At 39.4% G+C, this 24,987-nt stretch overlaps 1 protein-coding gene across 1 annotated transcript; it reads left to right on the top strand.

Annotated features, from left to right (window-relative positions):
• The first annotated feature begins 12,556 nt into the window (after positions 1–12,556).
• stx10 (syntaxin 10) lies at positions 12,557–24,619 on the top strand. Its single transcript, XM_085785650.1, has 9 exons — positions 12,557–12,648; positions 13,133–13,208; positions 14,534–14,627; positions 15,460–15,554; positions 17,183–17,245; positions 18,775–18,876; positions 20,568–20,674; positions 22,574–22,668; positions 24,333–24,619. Exons 1-9 carry the CDS (start codon positions 12,614–12,616, stop codon positions 24,407–24,409), a joined length of 744 nt encoding a protein of 247 aa, XP_085641776.1. The 5' UTR covers positions 12,557–12,613; the 3' UTR covers positions 24,410–24,619.
• Positions 24,620–24,987: the final 368 nt, after the last annotated feature.

Below are 24,987 nucleotides of genomic sequence, written 5' to 3'. Positions count from 1 at the left end.
AGCGGGGTGGCGTTTTATTTCCCCTTTGACGTAACGTGGACTTCATTCCCCAGTTAGTGACAAGCAGGCTCCTCCCACACCTGCTAGCGAACACACACACACACACATAGTAGGCTATACACACACATATACACACACCATCTGTTCCGTCTGCCGTTTTTTCTCACAATAAAAACTCTCCTTTATTATTCAGATTCCTGTTTATCGCTGCAGCTCATTTCCCGCTCGTACATCTCTCTAATAAACCACATAGTGACAGGTTATATCTATATTTAATCGATTCTACTTCCTCGTAATCAGTGTCCAAAGGTTAAAAATGACCTCACACTTTAAACACACTCGAGTATTACAACTTCTAACGTGTAAATTCAGGTTGTTTAGACTCATTATTGACACATTTTAATATTGTTATTTCACATAAACTTATAATAAACGATCAATTAAAGCCTAATTATAGATATTATAATGTACAGAGGTTATAAATGCAGGTTTTTACGTATTTATTTCTATTAATCAGCTGTTTTTGACACATAATAATCGACTGAAATGTGCTTTTATAAGAATTTATTTTATTATATTATTACGTTTCTTATAAATATCAGACTTTATTTGATTAATTCAGGCGTCATATGAAACTTTCAGAGTGAAAAAAGTCGAATTTTTGTCCATTTAAGTGAGTTTCTGTTCGCATTATGGAGGAAGTGTTTGGTGTTTGAGGAAGTTGTTTGAACCCATAATGAAGATGATGATGGTGGTGGCGGAGGCTCGTGCAGCTCCACGGAGCCGAGAGAGACAGCGCGCGCGTGTGTTTACATTGCGATCGGACCCGGGGCAGCGCTTCCAAGAATTTTACGTGGGAGAAAGAAAAAAAAAAAAAACGTGTCTGCGGAGTTTCTGCTACACACACATAAACACACACAGACATACTACACACATACATACACACACTTTAGACACACTCAAACACGCGACGTCACTCACTCGCACTCTCTCAGACTCCATATATGGCCCATCCGGTAGTAAAGCCCCGTAGGGAACGCGCACACAGTGGAAAAGCCATGACGTGAACGCGCAACCGCAGCTCTCCCCCTCCCCCTTCTCTCTCTCTCTCTCTCTCTCTCTCTCTCTATCTCTCTCTCTCTCTCTCTCTCTCTCTCTCACTCACACACACACACACACACACACACTTTTGCACAGCGGTTGATGTCGTCATCGCTCCTCCATATAAGGAGTTGTCACCGGTGTAAATAAGGTTACCAGGCAGCGGCACGACGGCGGCGGCTCAGGTCAAAACGGCAGCAGGTTGTCCGCACCGAGCTGAGCACCAAGCGCCGCCGGGATGATGCGTTTAAGTGCCGTTGGAAAAGGCGAAAAGCTTAAGACCGGGTGCAGAGTAAAAGCTGCAAATCCTGCAGCCAGACTGCACCTGTAAGTATTCTTAGAGTGAAATGTCTTCATTAGTTGATTTAATTAGTCAATGACCTCATTTTTTTAATAGAAATTAATAATATTGCATTTTCTTCCAGTTTTGCACAGTGGTCTCTGTATTCACACAGATATCAATACGGACAGAAAAACAAGCCACCATCCAAACCCAAATGTAAACTTAGCTCATGACTGTCATTACCCCAAAAGTAAAAAAAGACACCAGAAAGGAAAAGAAAAAGAGAAGAAGATAATAAATAAATAAATAAATAAATAAATAAACAATAATAGTAAAAAAGGGATTGATAAAAAAAAAGTAAATAAACGAAATACAGATAGATAAACAATAAAATTAAATTTAAAATACATAGATAAATTAAATAAAACCATCAATCAACTAAAACAAACAAACAAAAAAAAAATATATATATATACACAAGTAGATAGTCATATAAGATCTGAACAAAAGCAATAAAGAGGAGAATTGGAGACTGGCAATAACAGATCTGATACCATAAATCATCTAGTGGAAGTATTCCAGTCTAAAGTGTATCTCCCCTTATTTACAGTGTCCCGGAGGGGTGCATTTTTTAGTGTTTTTATTCTTTTAGTGCTCACTATTTCAATACACTATCAATAATAAAGGTTCATTTTTACCTGTTTTCTTTGATCAGATAATAAACAGACATCCAGATATTCTCATATGTATCAGCAGCATTAATAAAGTCTGATTTAATCCTTAAAAAAACAGAACAAAGTGATAAAAAGTAAAGTAACTCAGTGTTAAATCAGAAACAGGAGTCTCTAATCCCCAAAAAAGTTGTGAAACATCCCAGTCTCTGTGTGCGATAATGAGAAAAACCACAGGCCTTAAATCAGCCAGATACCACATTTCCAAACTCTGAACTTTTTTTAAATTTCAGGATGAAGTCATCATTTCACACACGTGTCATTCATACAACTGTAATTAGCTGTAGCCCAATAGCTGTTCATTCAGCGTGCTGCTAATTACACTCGTTATGATCAGTGACACTGGCAATCACCACCCGGGGGCTGTCAGCTGCTGTGAAAACATGCACGTTGTAACCATGGAAACCTCTCTTCAGTCTCCACATCACTTTAGGATACTTTTCCTTTCCCTGCATGACGTGGCCGTGGCATCAGAGATTCAAACAAACGATGTAATGAATCCCAAATGTCCTACAACTGCGTATTATCAGATGTTTAATACAGTTCATTTGACGCTGAAGTTAAATAACATTTTTATTTTTTTACTGAGAAATGTCACTTTTTTCTTTTGTTTTTAAACAATATATTTATTAACATTTTCTTACATACACATACACTTGTATTTACATGTAGTTATATAAAATATGTAGATCTGTGCTCCATTAACAAAGGCACCTGCTATGGTACAAGTGTTGTAAACAGAACAAAACCAAATTACAAACATTACACATTAAATGCAAACATCCACTTCTCAGCCATAAAACATTTTATGCATAATTTAAAGGGATAGTTCAACATTTTGGCAAATTGCCATAATCGCTATAGTCTTAGCAGTAGGTTCGTTACCTTTAATTGTCGATGCAAGCTATTTTTAGAACGGCGGAGCAGAGCCGCGAGCTGCTCAGAGCTACGCTACGGAGGTTTCCCTCATCAAACTCATCAAATACACAATCCAACAACTCCAAAACGGCTCTGCTCCGCCGTTCTCAAAATAGCTTGCACCGACAATTAAAGGTAACGAACCTACTGCTATGACTATAGGGATTATGGCAATGGACCAATTTGCCAAAAATGTTGAACTATCCCTTTAAGGGCTTAGTATAATTGCGGGTATTTTAACTAATAAATCCTGTTATGAGCTTTACATGACTTCTTATTCCTCTTTATTGCTAAATCGATACCATTAACAAACACATTAAACGGTTTCCATATCTCTTCAAACATATCTTGCCTTCCTTTTCGTATGTATGTAAAAGACACATATCTAAGAAATGTCACTTTTAACAAGGAATATTATACAGATAGTGTAGTTTTTTTTTTGACTGCATTGAAAGAACACCATAAATAAACAACATTTAACAAATGCACAGATACAAAACCTGTGAATTTCACAACATCACACACTCACTCAAATCTGACACATTTAGTCTGAACTCATTATATTTGGTATTAAAACCATGAACCGACCTGTTGCTACCGCTGCAAGAGTTTAAATCAGCTCTCTGTCGTGCACATGCAGCCGATCTTAAGAAACAAACTGTACTAAAGACTTCACCTCAGGTCTGCACCCGACTGGTCGCTATGGTGACAGTGTTATGTGTGATTATGCTTACACTGCCTCTGCTTGAGGCCAAATAGGCGGTGGAGTGTGTGTGTGTGTGTGTGTGTGTGTGTGTCCTTACCAGAGGGTGGGGCCTACTCTGTTGGCTCCACGCTATTTCACTCTATAGTATAAACAGTGGTTGGTTGGTAGGCCGAGGAAATGACCTAGTTGCCAAAATATGCATTTGCAGGCGGCGAGCATGGAAACAGTTGCCACGGTTAAACATTATTTAATGGTGAAGACGATCAGCAGCTTCTGAAAAACTCTAAAGCAGATGTTTGCTCCTTTTGTTTGAGCTCCTTAACGACGAACTGTGTGCACCACCGAACATTTTTTTCATGCCTTCCCTGCTAGTTTTTTTTTAATATTTGCAGATGTATTTTTCCAGGAGCTGAAGGTGGCCACTGGTTTATAGACTTGAATACTCTCATGCAGTTTAAAGCTGCTCTTATTAAGGTTTTTTAACATTTTTTAACATGTTAAAGGTCACTTGTATCAGAGCCACCATGTCATTGAAGAGATGTCAGATATGAAGTTTATGCTACAAGCTAAAAAGCTGAGGCCGTTTGTGTTCCTTCTACGTTGTCTACATTTGATCCAGTTTGTTTCACTCTGCATTAATGCGAGTGCACCAAAGAACTTTTTATGACATACCAAAGTCCCGTCCTCATCACCTACGTACGGTATGCTGCGTCTCCCTACACTTGACATTGATTGGTTCGTCACCAAAGCTCTACACTCTGCATCGTAGCAATGATTATTATACTGTTATGGCGTCGCTACCGGCAGCATCAACACCATCAGGCCCAATATGGAGCCTATAGTTCAGATACGGATGAACGTCCTCGTCATGCAGAGGCTTTATCGTCGCCAGCAGGAAAGGAGAAGACGACTGCGATAGAGCCGTCGGATCGAACTTCGCTATTCAAACAGAATTAAAATTATTTTCAAAATGAGAGCAATCGAAAGTGAAAACTGATGTTCTAGCGTGTGCTGCAAATTAACGTTGTATGTCACAACGTTTAGCATAGTGAACATGTTGATAAAACAATTTTGTTGTTATTGTGCGAGACATAGAGCTGCAGCTTCAAATTTACGAGTTCTTTCTTATTGTCCATTTATTCAGCTGGAGTAGTGAGTCTACGTGTTCCCACTACACGCACACATTCTGCTTTTCTTTGTATCGATCATTCTGCGGACCACTTATGTGCCGATCACAGATCAACTGTGATCTGTTGCACCACTACTTAAAATATTTGGATTTCCATTCTTTCAGTTTTATATTGAGTTGGTAAAACTTAAGTGTGTTGCAAATGTTACATAACAGATTTGGTTGGAATGCCCTTTAGTGGACGCGGGATGTAATAATAAGATAGTATAGGTGGATATAATGGATTATAATTGGAATATTTAACATAAGAAGCATTAGAAATTTGGAAGATTGCCGCCCTAGACTGCCAGCTCTGCCTCGTCGGGAGAGACCATTGAGATGTAGCATATACTGTGTATGCTAACGTGTGTAGGCTAACCACCGCATCTTCCTGTTAAAAGTACAAAAGTCCAAAGACCACCTCGTTTATTGGTCGGAACAAATTTGGGGTCTTTGGACTGGAGCTTTCATACCTGCAGATTTGGTCCAGATCAAATGGAAAAGCCCAATCATCTGTTTCTTCTGAGCCAGTTTACTAGATTAACTTCATGATGCTCAGTGCAACCTCACCTGTACAATGCAACCTGAATACAACCCAATAAAACTGGTCTGACTGCAGGTCGATAAAATCTACTTTTATGGTTCTTGTGTAACCTTCAGGTTTAAAATGTATTTATTTATTAAGTGAAGTGATTAACCTAAAAAAAAAGAGGAAGAGGACAAAGTGAAACCTCCATCCAGACACGTGGAGAGTCAAAGTTAAAGAGACCTGAGGCCCAACATCTTTCTAATGTCACGTCATGTTGGTTTTTCCCTCAACAAACTGGTCTGGAGTTAAAGGCCAAACACGCTGACACATCCAAGCATCTGACACGAGGGTCATAATGTTTCCAGTTTAACAGGATTTTTTTCTCTCTCTATGTGTGTGTGTGTGTGTGTGGTATTTAAATGCTTCACAAGACGAAGTAGTTGGGCCTGTCTGTCTGTCTGTCTGTCTGTCTGTCTGTCTGTCTGTCTGTCTGTCTGTCTGTGTGATGGTGCTGCTGCAGATTTATGATGTTTGTTGTGGTTCTCGGTTGCATCCTGGCATCGTTTGCTATCACTTAATGTCACCGTGTGTACTTACACCTCTTCCTCCTCCTCCTCCTCCTCCTCTTCCTCCTCCTTCACCACCACTGTCCTGTGTGAGTTCAACTCTGTGAAGGACGAAACAACCAACAAACCAAAGTGTTAGCAGCTCGGCTCCTAAACCCTTTTTCATTATCCTCGCCTCAATGCACTAAAGTAGCACCGGCTGCAGCGAGGCAGCAGCGAGTTGCATTCATGACCTCCAAACGTGAAAGTAGGTCAACCTTACAAGGAGCACTTGAAGGCACCATGAGGGAATGGGTCAGGGCAAGGGGGTGGGTGGGAGAGGTGGTGGGGGGGCTATTTTTAGACCCAGCACTTCTCTTGGCTGTTTCCTCCTGCCTGTTGACTTTGGGCCAGTTCATTTCATTTCAGACTTTGTCCTGTGCAGAGTCGGAAGATTTTTTTTTTTTTTTTCCTGTGACTCAAACTTTCCACTGATCTAGATTCAGCTGAGCCGGACAGTAGCCGAGCAGAGCGACAAAGATAAAGTGATGAAAGAGAGTGGAAAATCATGACAAACTTTTTTTTTTTTGCTTTTGCAGAAAACACAGAAATTCACTTTATTCGGAGTGGAAGGTGCAATGACCTTCTGCAGGCTGCGCTGCACAAACAACCATGTGATCTCCGGGGCGGGTGGTGCTGCTGCTGGTGCTGGTTATATAGCACGTCATGCCTTATGTAAGGTGGAATACCCAACATGCTGCTCCACTTTCATGAATATAGAGCTGCAAACAAACACCTGAGTCATAGGTGTCTGGTTATATATTTCTACAGCATCTGACTGTGTGACTAAAGGTTGATCCGTGCAGTGTTTTCTGTAACCATGGGATAATAATAGATAAGGGTTAAAATACAAACAGAGTCAAACTGAGCTGCATGGTTGAACGTGACGGACACAACGTTTTCATTGTAGAAAGTGTATTTTAAAAGGAGGAGGATATAGTTTTTATATTTTGAACACAAAGGGTTGTGTTGTTACTTTTATTTCTATTAAATGTTGAATGGAGAAACTGCAGCATAATAAATTTCCCATGTGGAAGTAGTAAAGTAATTCTAATTCTTAAATACAGACACATAAAAGTAAAGTTAAAGGGATAGTTTGACATTTCGGCAAATTGGCCCATTGCCATAATCCCTATAGTCATAGCAGTAGGTTTGTTACTTTTAATTGTCGGTGCAAGCTGTTTTTAGAACGGCGGAGCAGAGTCGTGAGCTGCTCAGAGCTACGCTACAGAGGCTCATGGGATTTTTTGGTTTCCCTCATCAAACTCATCAAATACACAATCCAACAACTCCAAAACGCTCTGGTGGACAAGTTGTGACCTGCACATTCACCACACTGAGATAATAACAGAACATTACCAGACAGAGTTGTTTTAGAGGTAAATTCATGCAAAACTGCTGATGCACGTTGCCGTTGGGGGCAGTTTTCGGCAAGCAGTCTCTGTATTTGTTGGGCCAGTTTGCCAAAATATTGAACTATCCCTTTAAGTGGATCCTTGATCCAAATCATAATGTTCACCTTCTAACAAAGAAAACTGATGCTGAGATGATCAGTGATATCAGTAGCTGGATGTTTCCTGGAGTAGTTCTTCCACGTCTGAGAAACCTGAAGATGTAAAACTCTGGATAAAAACTGTGAAACTGTGGCAGATAATCCGCTTTATCCAGATTTGTCATTAATTCCAGACTAATGACTTTGCAAAAAAAAGGAAAAAATAGAAATCCGAAAATCTGCTTATGTAATGTCACGATGATCAATAATGAAAAGGGGGAATTCTAAGGGATGTGGGTCATTGTGTTCATCGTCAGCGTGGTATAAGTCAGTGTTTAAAAAAAAAAAAAAAAATACAGACGCACCTGCACACGAAACAATCCAAACACCAGGATATGAATAAACCAGAGGTTTGAGTCATATCCCAAATAAGATCAAGACCAGCAGGACGAGCAGAGTGTTAATGTGCATGTAAACAAATGATTTCTGAACAGAATAAACTGGACTCGTGTCTTTATAACAGAGAGGAAATGTTAAAGTCACACTTTGCCACTTTAATGAGGTCACTTTTTAAAAAAAGGAAATAATAATAAAACTAGGCTATGTTCAGTGGTTTATGTATATTCCCACGCAGTTTCACTTGTCTTCGATGACCACTAACCCACTGACACAGTGAAGAAACAAAACCTCCGACCACAGACACAAGCAGAAGTCGGGGTTTCTTTCAGGGAAATGAGATGAGACAGTCATGATGATGATGATTATTATTATTATTCACCAGAGTTAAATCTCTGAAAATCTCCCAGGGCTTGTGTCAGAACAGAACTGACGCTTTGTAACCATGGCTGTGAGTTTTCACAGGAAAGCAGGGAGGGAGGGAGGAGGGAGGGAGGGAGGAAGTGGAGTGAAGGAGCGGAGGAGGGGAGGAAACAGGATGAGGACAGGAAGGAAGGAGCTGGACAGGACAGGACAGGACAGGACAGGGTGGGGACTGAGAGAGAAAAGCCCACAGGACACAGAGACAAATGGGTGGAACAGGAAGGACAGATGTAAAGAGAGACAGGAACGACTCATGGATATGCTGACTGTGCATCTGCTGCTGCTTTTCTTTTTCTTTTTCTCCCTAGCAACACCCTCCATCGATCCACCACGCTCACGCTGCTCATCCATGTACATCCTCTCTGCTAATTAATTTTTAATGAGAGCTCTGTGTCCATTAACCTCAGATGTCCGTTTCATTTGATGGACAAAGAGGTGACAGAAACAGTGGAGGAGGTTCCAGGCTCGTTGTGGAGAGGAATGACAAACTTCTGTCCTTCCTTATACCTAACCTTACTACCCAATCCTGTCCTGTCCTGTCTCGTCCAGTCCCATCCTATCCTATTTTGTCGGTTTTCCATTTTAGCTTATCCCGTCCTATCCTATCTGACACAACCCTACCCAAGCTTGCCCAGTCCTGTCCTTATTCACTCTATCCTATGCGATTGCATCGTATCGTGTCGTATCAAATCGTAACATAACATAGCCTATTGTCTTATCATTATATGCACCCATCCTATCCCATGGTATTGTTTCATATCATATCATATTATCGTATCATACAGTATCGTATCATGTATTGAATCATATCGTATCATAACTTAGCGTATTGTGTTGTTTTGTATTATATCATATTGTATTGTAACGTATTGTGTTGCATTGTGTTGCATTATAACATATCACATGGTAATGTATTGTGTCGTATTGTCTCACGTCATAACACATCGTATCATATCGTAACGTATTGTTTCATATCGTATTGTATCGATTCGTATCGTAACTTATCGTAACATATTGTATTGTAATGTATCGTAACGTAATGTATCGTATCGTATCGTAATGTATTATATCATATCGTAACATATTGTATTGTAATGTATCGTAACGTAATGTATCGTATCGTATCGTAATGTATTATATCATATCGTAACATATTGTATTGTATGCTACATTCATATAGCTAGTATCTAATTGCATTGTTTCATATCATATGGTATCATGTTGTACATTATCGTATCGTAACATAACGCATCATATCGTAACGTATGGTATGAAACTACAGTCATTCATATAGTATCTAATTGCATAGTTTCATATCATATAGTATTGATTTTGCATATCATGATCCTATTCCATCCTGTCATTTAGCTGGAAACCTATAATCAAAGAGGACCTGCCCTGAGGTTTGATGTAATGTCAATATAGTGTTAATGTCAATTAACCAAAAAAGAAAAGAAAAATACTGTTATCAAAGCTTTTTGGTTTTTATTGTAGTTTATTGCACAAGTAAATGTTGTTTATTCTCAGTAATAAAGTTTTACATTTCCATACACAACCCTTTGTTATTCAGCCTGTAGTCGACCCACGCAGGTGTTTTCACTTACTGTATGTTACTTAACACTGTGTAATTCCCAGCACAGCTCCACCCACCTTCAACCTGAGCAGGGGTGTGTTCAGCCACAGGGCCGGGCCCTTAAACACAACACACCGCACAACGCAGCGCAGAGGTCTGAGATCATGGAGACGATAAAGTTTAATAGCAACGTGCTTCCAGTCTGAATATGTTAAAGTCAGTATAATACAGGATACGTTAATTCTACTTCAATATAACACAATGGAAGTGAAAACAACACATAGGCCTATTTATTGTTGTTACAGCCGAAGAAAGACAAATATTGTGTATTATTAGGGACAGAACAGCATCTCAGTTTGTTTGCTTTAGGAGCTTTCATTCAAAACACATGGTCTTCATCATGAGATAGAGTTTGCACTCAGCTGTCACAGAACTGCAGATGTTTATTTTCTATTTTTCTGGACATCTCTACCTACTATTTCAGAAGGACAAATAACGCCCAAATAATCCACACGACTCCTTCAATCCTAATCCTAATGTAAATAATATTATCAAAGAAAATGATCTGTATTGTTTTAATCTGTGAATATCTGGACAGTTGATAGAGCGTGAAAATGCAAACCATGACTCGTACTGCAAATAAGTTACTGCAAACTCGGGCAGTGCTGCTTGCATAGGCGTTACCATGGAAACTAATATTATACAGATGTGTACCAGTGACTCCTCTTCTGTTCCAGCACAACGTTTCTCCAGACTTCAAGCCAAGTTTTTTTTTTTTTTTTCATTTCTTTTCTCTTCAGTGGATTAAAACCTCGAGTTTCATCTCTAAATCAAAGCACAGTGATGGGCGTACTGTTTTTTTTTTGATGGATGGAGGTTTTACATCGACATAAACTGTTAATGTAACAAGCTCTAATAGGAGGGAATTTATTACACTCAATCTGAAATCGAATATAAATCAGTCGATGGTTTTACGATTGATAATATACTTTTTTTTAACTTCTAAATTAATTTGAACAACATCCAATGCAATTATTAATAATACAAAATGTAATATACCAAAGCTATTTCCATCAGCAATAGATCATATGCTTAATTCTATGACAACAACCCATTAAATTATATTGAATTATACCAGTTCAACAAACCAGTTCAAAGTAAAAACACAATCTATTAAAGGCTTAACAGGCTGCATCCTCCCTTACAGTATAAAGGCGCTGACTCATTTAAGTGGACTCTTTTGTTATAATAATGTTTTATAGGTCACAGGAAGCAAAAAGCTCATGTGAAGGCATGATCAGAACCAGCATGAGCTTGATGAATATGAACTGAAGTTATCAAACAATGGTGGTTCTATGTTATATGGCGCCCTGGGCGAATCCTGTCTTCATATACACACACACACACAGACAAAAATAACACAGTAGATAATCATATAACTAAACTGCATGAGACGTTCATGCCACTAAAAGGTTAACACACTGAAGAGAAGCTCATTTTTACACTGTGGCACAGTTCAAACAACACACACACACACACACACACTTTAAACTGCACAACTTGCTTTGTTTGATTACCTTTGATTTGGATAGTGTATGTGGTCATATAAGAATAAAACTTAGAATAACCTTATTAATCCCTAAAGAGAAATTCAAAGAAGTCTGTAGCTGATCTATTTACCAAAGAGTTATGAAGTCTGATGTGGGTATAAAAGATCTTCTGTATCTTTCTGTCCTGCAGCGAAGACAGAGGAGACGTTGTGCACTGTTGTTTCTTTGGTCCATCAAGGTCTCAAGTTTCAAGTTTATTTATTTAAGAAATGGGACAATGCATATTAATGAACATTTAAAAAAAAAAAAAAGTTAATTTCCATTTCTTGTCCCATTGGCAGGTAGGTGTAAGAGAAGAGAAGAGAAGAGAAGAGAAGAGAAGAGAAGAGAAGAGAAGAGAAGAGAGACAATAAATTACAAAACTTTCCAACAACAACCACAATACAATAACAACACAAATAGAATGCACAACAATAGACTATAAGTTTGGGACGACACATTAACTAACCCAATATTAATATTCTATTGTGAACATGGATTGTATAGTAAAGTGCTCATTTGTATTGCAGGAGTGCCCATATAAAGTGCTAGACTGCATGCGGGGCAAAAGTGCCTGTATAGGTGCTAAATTATGTAGGCTACGGCTTTATTCTATTGCAGGATGTCCGGCCGTAATAAAGTGCAAGATGATACAGTAAAGTGCTGGTTCGTATTGCAGGGATGCCCATAATAAAGTGCTGGACTGTATTGCAAAACAAATGTTTGTACTGTGATTTAATAATATCTAATCTAATATCTAGACTATTTTTTATTATTATTATTATTATTATTTTACATTGGTGAATTATGGTTTATTTATTAATAGTCCATGGTGCCTTCAAGTGCTCCTGATTTAAACCCACCATTGTCATTAATAAAAGGCAAATGTAAAAATAATATAGGCTTATCTTTACTGTAGAGGAGTGTAGGTATAACGTCGCATTAAATGTAAGTACTCAAATAAAGTACAAGTACCCTCAAAGTGCTGTTAAATCACAGTACTTTAGCTGTCACTCTGCTGCAGCAGGCTGCTGAGTGACGTCAGAGGGAGGTTCGCCTACTGCGCCTGCGCGGAAGGAGCAAAGCGGAAGGACGCATCATGTCGATAGAAGACCCGTTTTTCGTTGTGAAGGGGTGAGAAATGAACTAATGAACACCTAAAACTCACTGTTACCTCTGCGTAACTAAAGCAGCCGCACGTTTGGAAGCTCATTCAGACAGCGAGGTGTCAGTTTACACCAGAAAGACACAGTTTAGATCCGTGTTTTAGTTAGCTCAGCGCGGCTAGCTAAGTTAGCTCAGTGCTAGCTCCAGCTGCGCAGAGGGTGAAGCCAGATGTTTTTACCCCCCCTCCAAGACCAGTTTGTTTTTGTTTTATGGGGCACCTGGGCAGCTGTTGTTGTGGTGGTGGCGAGGGGGGTAGAGGTTGGGCTGTCAGGGGGGCAGTTAACGGGACCCTGCGAAGTCAGAGGGGGTGATAGGAGGAGGAGGGGCAGGATGCTAACAACAGCTCTGGTGTTTGTTTTGGTGAAGTAGGGGGCAAGTCACACAGTTACAGCCCTGTTAATGTTTTGTTTTATTAATGAGTATGTGTGTATGTGTGTGTTTGTGTGTCCAGGGAGGTGCAGAAGGCCCTGTCTCGTGCCCGGGGCCTGTATGACAGGTGGGAGGAGCTGCTGCAGGACGGGACACAGGTGAGTTAGGAGGAGCACGTGGGTGGATTATTGTGAATAACAGACTGACTGACTGACTGACTGACTGATACACACAGAACATGCTGCACTGTGCAGAGGTTTAAGGCTTTAAAGGGATAGTTAGACATTTTGGCCAATTCTCAGAGTCATAGCAGTAGGTTCATTACCTTTAATTGTCGGTGCATGTTGTTTTGAGATCGGCGGGGCAGAAACGTGAGCTGCTCAGTGAACACAGTGAATGGTAAAGGACCCCTGTCCCTTATAAAACTCATCAAATACACAATCCAACAACTCCAAAACACTCTGTTGTGACCTGCACATTCACCACATCGCAGACAGATCATCTCATCAACCATCCTGCCAAATTTGAACGCGAGGAAAGTTCGTTTAGTGTGTGAAATTAGGTTTTTAAAGTCATGACATCAAGGAACTGAAACCCCGCCCACTCGCTGAGCTTCGTCACGCTTCAACTGTCAATCAAAAACCACCAAACGACGTTATTGCGAGCTGTCACATCGTACCCGAGCAGCTACGAGTCCAGCTCTGATTTTGAATATTTCAGATACACACACTCAGCAGCGAAGAAAAGTAAATACAGTCAGTAACACAGTACACATTATTAAGCATTAATAAATACAGAATTCATCATTTATAACACATGAATACTCATTTGTTTGATAAGGCAAGGCAAGGCAAGGCAATTTTATTTGTATAGCCCGTTTTTACAAACAGTTTGTCTCAAAGGGCTTTACATGGCATCGTAACAACATCCTCTGTCCTTAGACCCTCACATTGACTGAGGAAAAACTCCATGGAAACCCTTTTAACAGGGAAAAATCGGAGAAACCTCAGGGTGAGCAACAGAGGAGGGATCCCTCACCCAGGACGGACAGACGTGCAATAGATGTCGTTACAGACAAGACAGTTTCCAGTTTATGACACAGAATGTGGGAAACATGGAAATGTTAGCAGGCACTAAGCACTAACTGTACTTATAAACTAAATGTGTCGCTCATAACCTCGACTTGAACGACACCAACACACCTGAAGTGTTGCACTGACTGAGCTTCATACAAGTTCAGACCTGCAGGTTCAGGTCTTCTAGATGTTGAAGAGAATCGTTTATGACTGTAGGTGCAGGTTTGGGGTCGTTGTCCTGCTGCACGGTGAATATATTTACATGACAGACAAAACTTTTGCACAGAAATGTGTTTTACAAAAACAACGGCTACAAAATAAGCAATGTAGACAACAACACAGAAAGTGAAACACAGTGGGATTGTTAGTGAGTGTTTTGTCGGTCGGTGCCTCCTCCTCCTCCTCAGGTGAGCCGGGACGAGCTGGACTGGAGCGCCAACGAGCTGAGGAACTGTCTGAGGGCCATCGACTGGGACCTGGAGGACCTGAGTGAGACCATCAGTATCCTTTCACCACCGCCTCCTCTTCTCATGGCGCTGCTCAGTGTTTATGAAACAAACAGACGCTTTGTGTCGCCTCCCACCTCCGCCCTTCAGAGGACAAATTGATTTTGTAAAAAAAAAAGAAGAAGAAAGAAATGTTTTGCTGCTGTGATGATGAAGCAGAGATCAGAAATATAAAAGTCTCTTTCAGTGGTTTGGAAAATGTGACAGAAATAGAGCAAAGAGGAGGAAACGCAACCTGCTGCTGTTTTAACAGAGCGACAACAGTCATGAGTCACAGCTCTGACTGTGTCGGACTCACAATGACAACAGAAACCCGTTTTAACATGTAGAATGATAATAATATGAGGAGCTTCCCCTACATAGTATTACTATTAGCAGTCGTCAGTAACATAAAACACTCAGTCAATAAATCAAGTTGATTTGTGTTTGATTATGGACAGAAGTTCTTATGATAATGAATTAAAATTAAAAAGCTACTTCCCTGTGATGAGGTGTTAGATTCATGGAGACACTCAGATGACTCAAATTAAACTTTCCCCATTCTTAATGTCTTCTTGTCTTCCTTTTATCTCTTTAAATCTTATTGGCTGTTGTTGATAAAGGCATTCAAATTGTTTCTTAAACTCTACTTAAAACACTTCCTGTTTAAACCTGAAGCACAAAATCAATAAAACACAATAAAATTAAATAAAACACAAAGTTTAGAGATAAATAGGGAATTGTTTTACTCCAAATTAAAAGCCTGAGCCCCTTCAGATTAAAAGCGCAGGTCAGTGGTGGTTTTTGTTTTGTTTGTTTTCCTGGAGTTTGGTCTTTGACTCGTTCAGGCATCGTGGAGTCGAACCCGGGGAAGTTCAGACTGGGAGACAATGAACTCCAGGAGAGAAGAGACTTTGTGGAGCGAACCAGGAAATCTGTCCAGGTGACTTTAAACTTCATTTATTGATGTTTTTCTACTCTACAAAGTTATATTAGACACTGAGACACTGAAACATCAAGATATTTATAGATATTCAGTTCAGTTTTACGTCACTGAGAGTTGCATTATTATTATTATTGAGGAATAAAAAAAACTGAAAGAAGTGATTGAGCACCGTTAACTAACGAAAAACTGAACATGAAGCAAGACGGGAAGTTACAGGGTGTCATAAGAAATGAGACTAAAATAAAAATAGCAACTTTCACCGTTAGATTTATGCAATGATGATAATTATAGCTCAGTATTATACATGTTTATTCATCACCATTTCCAAAGCAAACTGACAAATCTTAATCGATTTAAACGACTCATCCCCTCAAACATCCAGTTTTACCCTCAACAACATAAATAAACAGGATAAATAAGATCAATGCTGCAAAAATAGCAAAGACCTGCCTAGGTATGTAAGATTATTGCCAATAGGAAAATGTATTTATTTATCAAAAACTGTTTCATATTGTAAAAAAAAAAAGAACAAGTCACACATGATATGTTATCAGATGTTTTAAAAGTCAAATACCAACATGAATACTATGAGATGTGTGCACCAGATTTAGCAGGAAGCCACTTTCCATCTGTTGTTGTCATATGAAACATAAAATACAGACAACGTAGTGCCTGATACTTTCCCACAGCATCACACAACATACTATATCCTGTATTTAAAATATGTATATGTACATATATTCCTAATATAATGCAAATAATAGCAGCAGGTCTCATCTAATAAGAAGCATCAACATTACACTGAATTATAATAGTGGTATGATCATTAACATAGGAGACATAGATTATATAACCACCACCACTGTTGTATAAACGTTGTTTTATATACATTATATTATTTTTCATCTTATTTTCTTCTTTCTAGAGCGCTTAATTCATATTCTAGGTAACACTACTAAGTACACACTATTAAGCATTAGTTAAGCATTAATAAATACTGAATTCTTCATTTATAATGCATGAATACTCATTAGTATGTAGTTTATAAACACAGTTAGTGCTCATCAATGATGAGTTAACTGTATTTATAAACTACATACTAATGAGTATTCATGTGTTACAAATGATGAATTCAGTATGTAATGCTTAATAGTGTGTTCTTATTATAAAGTGTTACCATATTCTATACTGATTATTTTAAGGGGAGAGAGAAACAGCTTTTTGTTTCTTCTGTCTGTCCTGGAAATAAGGAAATACAGAGAACTGAGAGTAAAAAGTCTTGAATGAAAACTGCTTGTATAAAGTAGAACAACTATAACAATATAAACAATTAACATGACAAAAAAAGAAAGAAAAAGAGCCTGTGTGTGGTGGTGCCGTCCTGAAAACAGTGTAGCCGAGAGGAGGACAGAACTTCCTGGACGGTTTGTTGTTTATGTGTTTTGTCTCTCGGTGTGTGGAGACGTGGAGTGGACGATCAGTCAGCGCCCGTCGTCTCTGTGTTCACTCGACTCGCGGCCGACTCACCGACGTCCAGGCTGGAAAACCTGAGTCCTGAAAACAAACCTGAATGAGAGAAAGACTCTGATTAACAACGTTGTTCTTGTTGTGTTTTGTGTGTGCAGGACATGAAGGATCAGCTGTCCAGCCCTTCTGCTGTGGCTCAGGCAGAGAAGAAGAACAGGCAGGTCGGTGCACATGTAACACACAACAACACACACACACACACACACACACACACACAACAACAACACACAAACACACACATGTTATGAGGTAAAAGTCACATGGTCTGTTTTCTATAACCCTCAGAAATGATTTGCACTATTTTCAAACCAACACTTTTCATAACAACCGTGGCTGACGTCATGGTAATAATGTCTGTGTTACTCAACCACAACATTCAAACTAACAAACAGAAGAAAAAAACCCAACAGCGGGGGCGTCGCGGCGACCCAGTGGTCACGTAACACATCCCATCACACAGGTGTGATTCTCTGCTGCTGCTGCTGCTGCTGCTCACAGGAAACAACCAACACTCAGTGGGTTGGTTCTCACTAGAATAAAAAACACTGATTCATGTTCACACAAGTTTTCACACCAGAGGAAACAAACTTCATTTATTTACATTGATTTATTGGTTTATTTAGTTAGTTAGTTTCAGTTTATTTCGGATATGTTGAAAGAAATAAGAAATAGTACGGTAATGGACAGACATAACAAATAAATACTTTACATGGGCAACACATGAAAAAATAAAAATAATCGAAAATGAAAATAATTAGATTTTTCATATCCGAAAAGGAGTGGGAAGAAGTGAAACTTATTTACTCCCACCCTCTATTCATAAATTAGCTATCACAATATATTATCACTAATCTTTATCTCTCTAATTTATAGGCATATACATATATGGATTTGTTCAATCAAAATGAGGAAAAACAATTATAATACACACATGTATCATGTACAATACGCATGTGTAATAGAAAAACCAGTGTGTGTGTGTCATAATGCTGAATCAGCAAATAATTGAAACTGTTTGTTATTTTTCCATCTGTTTTTTTCTGGTCCAGATGGTTCAGTGTTGTGATTATAGACTGAAAGGAACTTGATGTTTTTTGTTTCTCTGTTTTTTTTTTCGTAATTACAAAATAATAACTTGGTTTATTGGACACAACAGCTTTTATAAAGAGTGGTGCCATCATGATGCACACACACACTCATACACACACTCATACAGTGAATGATAGATCCTGACGACTAAAGAGGAAAAATGTTCATTTTATTATCCAGTTTAACATCTGCACTTTGGACAGATTATCATTTTAATGTTGTTATAATTAGACTGAATTAGATTGACTATATTGTTACAATGTGTCTTTGGCTTCTCTAGTAGATGATAAATACAGTTATAATATAGAAAATCCTCTGAATATTAAAACATTCAACAACGTGTCATAGTGAATGAGCAGGAAACAGCAGCAGCAGCAGCAGCAGGTGTGAACAGGTGAAAACCTACAAGAGACACGTTATAAACTACAGTAATACAAGAATATAATAAAATAAAGCATGAAAACAAGTTTAAATTTGGTTGTAACAAGTTGAATCAATAGAATAAAAAGTTTCCTCCATGTGTCTGTGTCTTTACTGCAGCGTCTGGTGATATAGTGTGATGATATATGATGTGTGTGTGTGTGTGTGTGTGTGTGTTCAGGCTCTGCTGGCTCCTTCAGGCCCCGACAGGTCGACAGGACTGGAGGCTCATCTGGTGTCGGCCAACTCCAGATACATCCAGGAGCAACAGGAGCAGCAGCAGGTAGAGAGGGAGGGAGGAGGCAGGATAAAAGAAAGATAAAAAATTTTTTATTAAATAATAAAAACGTAGGTTTTGCACTTTGACCTATTTTCATTATCTCTTAAAGAGACGGCGCTGAATTTCAGATTTTATTTCTTTATTGTTTCGTACGCCGCCTTCGTCTGAGGTTCGATAGAAGATCTGTGTGTAAATATATATATATTTTTTATGTTTTGTTTTTGTTTTGTTTGTTTCAGTTTATTTTGGACATGTTAAAAGAAATAAGAAATAATACAATAATGGACTACGACGGAGTATTAGGGCCACATTGAGAATAAAGTCATAAATTTACGAGAATAAAGTCGTAAATTTACGACTTGTTTGTGATTTTTTTATTTGTCAATGTGGCCCTAATACTCCGTCGTAATGGACAGACATAACAAATAAATACTTTACAAAGTAAAATAATTGAAAATGAAAATAATTTGATTTTTTTTTTTTCATATCCGAAAAGGAGTGGGAAGAAGTGAAACTTATTTACTCCCACCCCCTATTCATAGTATATATTGTTTACTGTACATGTTTTATTACTTAATGGGAAAAAAACAAAACAGAAAGAGGGGCGAATGTCCTGAGTGAATGTGAAAGTGAATATTAAAAACAAAAGAGGGTTTTTACGGGAACGGAGGCCGAGAGGAGGAGGAAGAGGGAAACGCAGTGGGAAAGACGGAAGCTGCAGCAGAAGGAGGAAGTGAGACACGTCGTCTGTGGGATTTATATTTAAATCTTTATTTTGGTTTTTTTTAGGTAGATAAGTTTCAGTCTGAGGCTCCTGTTACTGTTACTGTGTGTGTGTATGCGTGTGTGTGTGTGTGTGAGGTTTCGGTGTGACAGCTGTGGACTTTCTGTTTCCTGTTGGAGTCGACTGATCAGAGTTCGTCTTCACACGTTCCTGAGTCAGGTCGCGGCTTTTCACAGGAACTGAGTCACAGATGAAAAATAAAATAATAAAACTGTGTCTGATGACAAAGGGAGGAGACCTCAGATCGGATCAGAGCAGAAACACCAGACTGATTATTTATATCCCACAGGGTCGAGATGTCATTTTAACAATATAAGGCTCCACTGCCAAAACTGCATTGATTCCTCAAATGTGACACTTGTAACTGATCTGTATTGATCTGTATCTGAGGCTCAACATGTAACTGTTTATCAATAAATAACATCCTCAGGGCAAAATGTAATTATCAACAATATAAATAGAAATTAGTAGAAATAGGGACAAAAAAAAAGAAGCTGTGAATGAATAAAGACACACAGGACGTCATATCTACATGAGACCAGACAGTTTGTAGTTTTGCAGCTGAACTACAGACTGTCTGGTCTCATGTAGATTTGACGTCCTGTGTGTCTTCATTCATAATAAACATTAATCAATAAAATCTGAAATTCAGCGCCGTCTTTTTAAGAGATGATGAAATTAGATCAATGAATAAAGACACACAGGACGTTATATCTACCTGAGACCAGACAGTTTGTAGTTCGGCTGCAAAGTTTGAAGACACAAAAAAAGTCTGAACGTTGTTGATGATTGATCGATCAGGCTCTAATGACATTTAATCAACCAGATTCAGTTAAAAACAGTGTTTAAAAGAGATCGAATAAAGAAAATGTCTGAAATAAAACTATAAAATATATCTGTGTGTGTGTAGCTGATCGTGCAGGAGCAGGACGAGCAGCTGGAGTTGGTGTCGGGCAGCATCAGAGTCTTGAAGGACATGTCAGGACGCATCGGAGACGAGCTGGACGAGCAAGCTGTGTGAGTATCCACACACACACACACACTTCACATTGGATTCCTCTTTCTAATTTTCTCTTTAAAGGGATACTTCACCCAAAATCAATCATCAATTCACCAAGGAAGGGTTTGGAGAACTTTCTGAGTCATCAAAACGCTTTAGGAGTTCCAGGGGGGGTCCGGCTGGCAACGGATTTTCATATAATGGCGGTGGATAGAGCTCACTTTTGAATCGTCCAAAACACACACTATGAAACATCCAGATACCTCCATACTGCTCGTCTGTACTGACCCAAGTGTCCTGAAGCCGCCACATGAAAAAGTTGTTGGGAAAAAAATAATTTGATCTCTGTTTTTTTCCTGCGAGATGTTCGTTCGTCGTTGTAAACCATTGGATGTATGATGTAAACATGGAAGAACATCTCGTATATTTGGATGTTTCATAGTGTGTGTTTTGGCTGATTCAAACGTGAACTCTATCCACCGCCATTATATGAAAACCCCCTGGAACTCCTAAAGCGTTTTGATGACTCAGAAAGTTCTCCAAACCCTTCCCTTGGCATGACGGTGAGTAGATGATTAGTGAATTATTGATTTTGGGTGAAGTATCCCTTTAAGTTTCTTTTTCCTCCTTGACTCTGATGTAAATTTGACTCGTCGTTTCTGTGCGTTCACATCACCGACACTCAGGTTTATCTCTGATCCGTCAGTCGATCAGTTTCCTGATGAACAGAAAATGAACCTGAACCTTTTGAAGTGGTTTTTTCTGTGAAAAGAAAAAGTGTCTCTGTGGCGTGTGAAGATCATCAGCTGGGTGGAAAATACAAACAACACAGAGGCGTCACTCAGTCACAGGAAACTGTGAATGTGACAAACTGTGATTTAAATCTGTTTCCTGTTGGAGCAGTGAACCATTTACACTAGAAAAATAATGAAGTAGTGAAAATAATCAGTGGGAACGACCTTGGTGGAGAAAAAGCTGAATGTTCAATCTTCATGTCACCTTTAACTCGTCTCCTAAGCTGTTTTAGAGGGTTATCAGGAGGCATTGTGGGAAATGTAGGAAATAACTGCATGTTAAAATCCATTTAGAGCTTAAAGCAGAAGTAAGTGATATATTTGTGTTAATATAAGTCTTAAATAGTTATATCTTCCGACAGCAATCACTTACATAGAGTGTTTGGACCGAAACACGGGTCTGTCAGTCACTCTGCTCTGCTCTGAGCCGAGGAGAAAACTTTTCTCGTATCCTACAAGTTTTATCCAATGAGGAGAGAGAACGGCATGAAGGGATGCGCCTGAATGCGATGACGTAGGGACGAGGACTGTTATGGTGCGTTCAAGGCAACTCGTAACTCGTGTTTTTCCGACCTGTGAAGTCATACCAGTTCGATCTGGTATGAGTTCACCGGTCGGAAGTTACGAGTGGCCGTTATAGTGACTTTCACAGGTAAAACAGGTCGGAAAAACACGAGTGGGTTGCCTGGAACGCTACAAAGTCGTAAGTTGTGACTTGAAGCTGTAATTTACGGTTTCAAAAGCCTGCCTGGAACGCAGCATTAGCGAAAACGACCGGATCGCTTACTTCTGCTTTAAAGGAAGAAATTGAAGATAAATTCCAGAGGAGGGAGTTTTATTTTGAAAGGTTCCTGAAACACTTCCTGTCTGGTCCAGGTAGATTTGCTTAGTCAACAAGAGGCTGAGGCCACGCCCCCGTCTCCAGGGAAACGAGGTTTGATTGTTGTCAGACAGGTTTCATTGAACAGCGACCTAACACACGACGACGCCACGCAACCAAACAGTTGCCGGGCAACCTGCAGGTCCGGACATCTGTAAACGCTTTGAACTTTTCCTCCTTGAGCTTCATTTAAACGGCTGCGGTGTGTGTAACCTGACAACGTGTGTGTGTGTGTGTTGCAGGATGTTGGGAGACTTTGGAGACGAGATGGACCAGACGTCGTCCCGGATGGACTCGGTCCTGAAGAAGCTGGAGAAAGTTTCCCACATGACGAGCAGTGAGTTCACACGGCGTCAGGTTTTAATTCACTGTGATTTAATTCATTCTGGAAAAACTGAGCTTCAAATAGAAAAAAAACACTGAAATGACATTGATTATTACTGATGTTGATGGACGATCAGATCTTTTCACCACATAATCAATAGAAATCACAGTAACAGAGTCGTTGTGATTGTCTATGGAGAATTCTGGGTAAAACCCTGTCATCAAATTCATCTTTACTTTAGATTATTGTGTTTTGTCTCTTTCTTTGGACAATTATTCAGACTAAAGTACGAGTGCAGGAGGGAGAGAGACAAAAACAACTTGGAAAACATCCCAAGGCACACTTGTACTGTAGTAATATATAATATATTTTTTAAATGTCTTTATTTTATAGGCAGTCATTTTTTTAAAAGGCCCTGATGAGGACTAGTGCTGCTCGCACCACATTGGCTTTTAAAAATGACTGGCATGTAGAATAAAAGGCATAAAGAAATATATAAAAGTCCTCAATCCTACAGCAGTTTGAACTTTTGGGAGCAAACCAGAGGACTCAAGATCGCATATTTGTCTCGCAAGAGCAAAATTAGGTACACAAATAGGGCTAAATCAAGATGAATGTTGCATATTATTTCTCAAAAATGTGCATTTAAGACCTCTTCAACACCTGAAACAGATATAAATACCAGGTGATGGATCCTTTAAAGCAGCAAGAGTAGCTGATTAACAAAAGTTATCAACAGTTCTATTTGTATTATTGGCGTATTATCAACCTTAATTTTTAATAATTGTTGCCACATTGTTATATCTCATCACCATAATGTGTGTAATATTAACTATAAAGACAATATATAACAACAACTGACACTTCAGATGATTGTTTTCTACCAACACAGTTACACACACCAATAAAAACAGTTCCAGTCTGAGTTTAGAAACTTTTTTTAATTTGGCTTCACATTTTCAAACATCTGAAAAAACAAACATCACCTGAACCTGACTCAGTTTTACACTCATATTAAAACTGTTGTTGTCATCAATCATAGAATAATCAGGTTGATTGATAAAAGTTAATCAATATCCTGACTTTTTTAGACTTTATTTATTTGCACATATAAAAATAGAACAAAACATTTACTTATCTTTCTTACTAGTGAGAAAGATACGAAAAGAAAAAAGTGCAGGTGAGGTCTGAAACCCGAAAGGCTTATAACATGACCACACCTTGACCTAACAAATAATTAAAACACAGCAAAGAAACAATAATCTTGTACAAAATTAAAATTAAAGCAGAAGTAAGCGGAATGTTTGTGTTAATATAAGTCTTCAATAGTTATATCTTCCGACGGCAATCACTTACATAGAGTGTTTGGTCTGAAACACGGGTCTGTCAGTCACTCTGCTCTGCTCTGAGCCGAGGAGAAAACTTTCCTTGTATCCTACAACCTTTATCCAATGAGGAGAGAGAACGGCATAAAGGGGCGGTCCTCTCTGTGTGTGCAGCCAAGGGATGCGCGTGAATGTGGTGACGTAGGGACGAGGGCGGGGACTGCTAACTCCATCCGATGACAGGAAGTTAGCCAAAACGACCGGATCGCTTACTTCTACTTTAATAAAAAAGAAAAGAAAAGAAAGGCTCTGATATGAAACTGATGGGTCGTCTTGTCCTCCGTCCCTCAGGCCGGAGACAGTGGTGCGCCATCGGTGTCCTCGTCGCCATCATGATCGTCGTCCTCATCCTCTTCTTCGCCCTCTGATGTCAGCGACCTCCGACCTTCTCCTCCTCCTCCTCCTCCTCCTCCTCCTCCCGTCCAGACGGTCGGTCGGACTGACTGACGGACGGACAGACACAAGAAGAAGAGGAAGGAGGCGTCTCTCCTCTTCCTCCTCCCTTCTGTTCTCCAGAGAGGACGTGACCCCGCCCCCTCCTCCTCCTCCTCCTCCTCTTCCTCGTGTCTCTGCTTGTAATGGATCTAGTGAGGACTGTGGGCAGCAGAGGTTGATCAGGAGGGTTATTGATTTCATATTGGTACATGTTAATGATGGTACAAGAACAGAACAGGAAGCTGCTGCTGCTGCTGCTTTCAGAATAAAAGCACAAATCTGACGTATTCAAATCCAGGTTCGATTCAACACTTTAACTCCCAAACACACTCCTCCCTCCTCCTCCTCCTCCTCCTCCATCATCCTCATCCTCCGTCAGCGTTTCAAAGTTTCCTGGAGACACAGTTTTGTTTGTGTAAACAAAACGTCGATGAGTCGAGTTCAGCAGCAGCAGCAGACGGAGCCGATCGATCGCAGCCAAGTAGGAGTTTATACCAGCTGCCAAATATCG

Source organism: Trachurus japonicus, chromosome 1 (genome assembly GCF_045865225.1).
Source record: "Trachurus japonicus isolate A0001 chromosome 1, Traja_1.0".
In the NCBI taxonomy this organism is placed as follows: Eukaryota; Metazoa; Chordata; class Actinopteri; order Carangiformes; family Carangidae; genus Trachurus; species Trachurus japonicus.
The sequence above is the reverse complement of the archived record's forward strand: the minus strand, read 5'-3'. Positions and strand labels throughout refer to the sequence as shown.

Bases quoted from the DNA above. Each gene is read 5' to 3' on its own strand.
- stx10 (XM_085785650.1), top strand. From the start codon at position 12,614: ATGTCGATAGAAGACCCGTTTTTCGTTGTGAAGGG. The intron at 14,628-15,459 runs GTATCCTTTCAC...TGACTCGTTCAG, and splicing joins GGACCTGAGTGAGACCATCA to GCATCGTGGAGTCGAACCCG. The intron at 22,669-24,332 runs GTGAGTTCACAC...TCCGTCCCTCAG, and splicing joins AGTTTCCCACATGACGAGCA to GCCGGAGACAGTGGTGCGCC.